This window comes from Mandrillus leucophaeus, unplaced genomic scaffold (assembly GCF_000951045.1).
Source record: "Mandrillus leucophaeus isolate KB7577 unplaced genomic scaffold, Mleu.le_1.0 Scaffold190, whole genome shotgun sequence".
NCBI lineage: Eukaryota > Metazoa > Chordata > Mammalia > Primates > Cercopithecidae > Mandrillus > Mandrillus leucophaeus.
The window spans coordinates 2325596-2331595 of NW_012101921.1; the positions used below are offsets into that span (position 1 = coordinate 2325596).

Genomic DNA, 6000 nt, shown 5'->3' on the forward strand with positions numbered 1-6000 from the left:
TTGTATGTAGATTTGAGGGCTCCCCCTTCTGTGTCTCCTTCCTCTGTAAGATCTCTTCCCTCAGTTTCCAGCTGTATTGGCTGCTTGAAACTCTGACTTCTGGTTCCTCAGCCCAGTAGACTGTAGCTTTCTGCCTGAAATATATTCACCTCATACTGCATGAACGTGCTCGCAGGCAAAGATACTTAAGAGTGGCTCTCACCTTGTCTCACTTTTTCTTACCTTGTCTCACTTTTTTCTAGGTTCATAGCCCCTCCAATTTTTACCTGATTTTGGTTGCTCTCTAGTACTTTCAAACAGTTGTTCTTTTTTAAAAAATTTATTGTATTGTATTTTTGAGACAGAGTCTCGCTCTGTCACCCGTGCTGGAGTGCAGTGGCATGATCTCGGCTCACTGCAACCTCCACCTCCTGGGTTCAAACAATTCTCCTGCCTCAGCCTCCCAAGTAGCTAGAATTTTGGGTGGCCATCACCATGCCTGGCTGATTTTTGTATTTTTAGTAGAGACCGGGTTTCGTCGTGTTAGCCAGGCTGGTCTTGAACTCCTGACCTCAAGTGATCCTCCCACCTCAACCTCCCAAAGTGTTGGGATTACAGGCATGAGTCACCACACCTGGCCTCAAACAGTTGTTCTTTATATTTTGTCCAGAGTTTATCACTGTTACTGGCTGGAGAATTAGGCAAATTAGCCTACCATGATAGGAAGCAGAACTCCTCAATCCTTCTATCTGCTTCCCCCTCCTGTTTCTCTCAGTTAAGAAAAAATAACATACTATTTATGTTTCATAGATACGTATCTTTCACAGATCTTTTCTTCTCTGAGGATATTAATGATAGTGGCTTTTTATTTTTATTTTATTTATTTATTTATTTATTTTGAGATGGAGTCTCACTCTGTCACCAGGCTGGAGCGCAGTGGCACAATCTTGGCTCACTGCAACCTCCGCCTCCTGGGTTCAAGTGATTCCCCGGCCTCAGCCTCCTGAGTAGCTGGGATTACAGGCACGTGCCACCACGCCTGGCTAATTTTTATATTTTTAGTAGAGACGGGGTTTCACTATGTTGACCAGGCTGGTCTTGATCTCTTGACCTCGTGGTCTGCCTGCCTTGGCCTCCCAAAGTGCTGGGATTACAGGCGTGAGCCACCGCACCCGGCCGTGTTTTTTGTTTTTTAAGTTTTCTTCTCTATTTCTTCTCTCTGTTTCTTCCAATTTGTATTCTTCTGTTGATTATTTGTTATTTGGTCTCTAACACTTGTGTTAGAGGGTTTTTTTTTTTTCTTTTCCCCTAGTGACCTTTGTTGTCAAATAATGTTTAAAAGTAGGAGACTAAAAATCAGAGTGAAACCTCTGTGCCTGTTCTTGGCAGAACCTGTAGTGCAGTTCACTGTAGGGTGATCAGGTTGGCCTGGTGTTTGGACCATAAATGTCAGTTTCTTTAGGTATTTTGTCGTGGGCTTGTCAGATTCCCCAGAGAGGTTTCTTCCTATCTGTTCCCCAGAGGATAAAGGTTTGTTACCTGCATTCTGAGAGCTTCATAGGAAGAAGGCTGGAGGCTCACCATTCAGTGGATATAGGTTCACTTGATCTCTCTATGTTAGAGTTGTAGCCTTGTCCTTAGCTGTGCATGGTACCTAGTGCCCCCTAGGCCTGAAACTTGTTTTTGTCCTCTTCAGAGAATAAATGTCCCGACTGGTGGGACATAGCCAGTTGCCTGGTGGTGTGGAGTCGACAGAGCTTCTTGCGATCCAGCTGCTTCTCAAAGAGCCTTTAACTCCTCTTCCTTGCTTCAGTCCCCTCCCCCACTTCCAGAGGTACCCGGTATCATTTCATGAGCCCTTTGGGGTTCTCTGGACAAATTGGGTCCTCAGCCTTCCACACTGAAACTTCAAGTCTGTCTGTCTTGAGTGCATAGTCTGTTTTCACTCATTTATCTGCTTTCTAGCCTCTAAAATTCTGATGATGGTTTCTTCTCTGATTTTCAGAAGGGAAGGAAACTAACTCAGAAGGCAGCAACTAGCTGGCTAGGCTGTTTTCATTGGACTGGTTGATTCAAGTGCAGAATCTCCAAGTCCATGGACTTCAAGTACTTCTGAGTAGTCAGACCATTAGGGAAAATTTTGCAAAAAAAACCCCAAAAAAACCAAATAAGTGCCTGTCAGTCAGGGTGAGTACATACCACAGTGGCAAATATAGGTTAACACATTTGAGAATAAATAAACAAAAAGAGAAACGATTTGGGCTACATCATGGTCTAGGAAGGAGACTGAGAATTGATACAGACCTTTCCTGGGGCTCTCTGCCTGTGCTACTGTGCTGAGTCTCTGTATCTGGCTCTTGTTCCTGCTTCAAGGAAATGCAGAGGATCTGGGGAAGCTCTGAGCAGAGGAGAGTGAAGTGATAACCTTATAAGGGCAGGTGGTGAGTACTGGGATTCTTCAGCCTAGAATACAGAGAGGTGGCCTGTCTCAACTGAAAACTGTGGCCAGGGTGGAGAAGGCAGATTGGAGCCTGGGCACCAGAACCTGAGATGCTAGGAGAAGAGGGTTGTCTCTGAAACTGCAGCAGGCAAGATTGGCACAAATAAAAACACAGTTTTCCATGGCGGGCTAGAAACTTGGGAAACTATTAAAAGCAGCTCTTTTGATAGGTGATTTAATTCCATAAGGGTTTAGACAGATGAATGACAGAGCTCCTGCTCCACTAAATACAAAAAGAGAGAGTAGCTCCTAGGAGACGCTGACACATACATAACCTTCCATTTAGACACTGAGGAGGTCAGGATGCTCTTACTGGGCTGTTAGCAGAACACTAGGCTGGATGGAGAATGAGCAGCTTGGTGTAGTAGGAAAAACTTGACCCATATTAAGATATAAAGTCAAACCTTGACTCCTCAGCTTACTTACTATGACCTTGAGCAAGTTCTTAACGTCTCTGACACTCCCAAGATTCTGCTGAAGGTTAAATAAGACAGTTACATAACCTACAGTGTGTTCAATAAAGCAAGGTTAGCCTGATTCCTAAACTGAATTTATCTGGGCCTTTATTTAACACATATTTGCTGAGCTCATATCAAATACCAAGTTGGGTACATATATCTTCCCTATCCTAGAAAAGCTCATGAAGTGAAAGCACAGCTCTGCTCCATCCTGCAGCCCCTTCCTCGGCATGCTCTGAGGCTGTGAAGGTGAGCATTGCTGGGTCATTTCCTGGCTGCAGGGTGGTGTGCCTGGGGCAGAGAATATCTGAGCATCTTACCTCTTCTCAGCAAACAACCCCTCCTAGCCACTTTCCTAATAACTAAGTAAAAGCTTTCACAACTTTCTGAGTAATACAACACGGTGGTGATGTGGTTTGCAGGCCACTTCTGCTTTTTCATTTACTTGTTTCTACTGTAGTCTCCAGATGGTCAGAGTTGAAGGTTTTTGGGGAAGTGGAGGGGGTGGGAGTGAGGGGCATAGGAATAGTTCCTGACACTGTGGGAGAGTGAGGTTCACTCCCCTCCTACAAGAAATGTGTTCATAGCCTCTGGGTGCCCACATCATTATGATTAATTATGATGAGCTCAGATGAGATCGTGCCTCCTCCCAGCCAACTCTGTTCCCCATTCCTTAGTATCCGTCAGGGAAGTTCCATGAGTCTCTTCTCTTGCCTGGTGTACTGTAGCACCTTTCCAGTGACCACTAAACCCGCCTGTTCAAAACCCAGCTTTTAAGATCTTTCCATCCTTCAGTATCAATTATATATTTTATTGGCTTTAATTAAACTTTCCCTTTGATCCAGTGTTAAACTACGTTGTGAGCCTTTTTTTTTTTTTTTTCAGACAGGGTCTTGCTCTGTCACCTGGGCTGGAGTGCAGTGGTGCGATCACAGCGCACTGCAGCCTTGGCTTTGTGAGCTCAAGCATTCCTCCCACCTCAGCCTCCGGAGTAGCTGGGACTACTGGTCAGTAGCTGACCCCCTGAGTAGCTGGCATGCACCACCACACCCAGCTAATTTTTTATTTTTATTTTTGTAGAGACAGAGTGTTGCTATGTTGTCCAGACTGTCTTGAACTTCTGGCCTCAAGCCATCCACCGGCCTCGGCCTCCCAAAGTGCTGGGATTACGGGTGTGAGCCACCACACCTGGCCTAGTCACGAGATTTTCTTTGACCTACTGCTGAACCTCCTTTCCCTGAAGGTTGTGATGTTGGGAGGGCTGAGCCCATCCTCCCTTTCATCTTGCCTCCACCATCAGGACTTGTTTAACCTTCACCCTGTTTCTTCCCTTTTCTAGAACTCACGTGCTGTGTGTCAGACTGAGCTTTCCCTGATTCATTCTACAATCCAAGACTTGCTGCACTGTCCTGCTGATGTTCACAGTCGTGCCTGGGAAGGAGGAAGCCCCACTCCCAGTACATTTCAGTGGGAGACCTCTGCGTGCATCCATGGAGACGCAATGGGGCGGGGAAGGAACTGTGGGAGTGCACGTTCCAAATCCTGTGTCTCCACGTGTGGATCAGCAGCACTTCGCTTTCTTGTCAGAGACCTCGCTGTTACAGAGCGAGACCTGCTGAGAAGTGAGGGGCTGAGGGAACCCCTCCACCTCCTCCCTTCTGCAGCACCCTGCGCCCCTCCCAGCAACAGCGGTCACTTGGCAGTGGGGCTGCTGCGAGCTCAGAGCCGCTGTCACCCTGCATGTGTCCGCTCAGCTCGGTCTTATGCTGTATAGTTACTAAATATGTACAGGAGGGCCATGGCATCTTTCTGAGTGGATTTTTCTTAAGAAATGTGCCAGTGTTTATGAGATTCATGGTATTTCCCTGTCCTTGCCGTTACCGTCACTCAGCTTTTTCTCCATAGGCTTCATACTTTTTTTTTTTTCTTGAAATGGGGGAATCTGCTGTTTGCCCCTGGCATTCCTATATGTGACCCTCCCTCCTACTCCTCCAAGGAACAGAGTTGCCTGAGGTTCTGACAAAAGATAAGCCTGTAAACTCATCATCTGTGTTTTGTAGTTGGAGAGAAGCTGGTGTTCTGCCCAGCTCTGCTTGGTCCCAGACAGCTCCAGCAAGAGCAGGTGTTAAAAGTGGCAAGCATGTGTATCACTGTGATGAGCCGTTTGCTTACTGCCCTGTTCCCTTGCAGCCACACCAGCTGATGAAGAACTGCTGCCAGGTGGGTCCTTCAGCAGGCCACAAATGACCTAGTTTCATTTTAAGCAGACAGACTCTGTTTGGCCCAGGGGCGTGGAGTGAGAGAACTGTGTTTGTGGGTATGAGTCTGTATGGCCAACCCCATGACCCCACCCCTCCAGCCCAACATCCTGTGAGCACATGTGACCTGGGCCCCAGGGACCTGTCTGTTCCTCTGGCTTGGGCTCTTGGCGTTTCCCACCTGCCCTCGGTACCAGCCCTTGGTGGCATCACAGTTGGCCACTCAGCTGCTCTGTGCTGGCAACTGCAAGGATAGGAACAGCTCAGCGCCCGATGAGCTCCCTGGGCAGATGTGAGGCTGGCAACTCCCCTGCCCTCTGTTTGCAGGCATAGGCCATGGGGCACAGGGTCACAGTCCCATGAAAGACAACTGGAGTCTGACCTCCCAGCCATCTATGGGGTGACTGGGAGACAGCTGGATAGCAGGTATGAGAGGCCCAGATAGCCAAGTTGTTGCAAGACAGAGTGGCTACAATTGAATTGACCCCCTGGGAAGAACGAGGTAACACAGTAAGGGTAATGATGCTCTAGATGTCTGTGTCCTCGGAGGCTGGGCTCCGCTTGGCAGAGGGAGCGTGGTGTGTGAGGTGGAGGGCGGTTTTGCAGACATCTCAGCTGCTTTTCTGAGGAGGAGTTGGTTCTCATCTCAGGCTTCTGCAAGGGCGATCATGGGATGTTTCTACCACCACCCACTCTTGGAGCTGTACTGGGTCTTGGCTTGGGGCCCCGAGGGTGGGGCCTGTGTCAGAAGCGTTTGGTGAGATAGGTGGAGGTGGCAGGCAGGTATTCTCAGGGTTCCCACTGA

At 47.9% G+C, this 6000-nt stretch overlaps 1 protein-coding gene across 1 annotated transcript in view; it reads left to right on the forward strand.

The window, feature by feature from the left end:
* MTA3 (metastasis associated 1 family, member 3) overlaps window positions 1-4780 on the forward strand; it is a 217310-nt gene extending 212530 nt beyond the window's left edge. Inside the window, exon 17 of the mRNA XM_011978218.1 lies at window positions 4277-4780. Coding sequence (XP_011833608.1) covers window positions 4277-4302 — 26 coding nt within the window. The 3' untranslated portion in view covers window positions 4303-4780. The remainder of the gene's footprint in view (window positions 1-4276) is intronic.
* Window positions 4781-6000: the final 1220 nt, after the last annotated feature.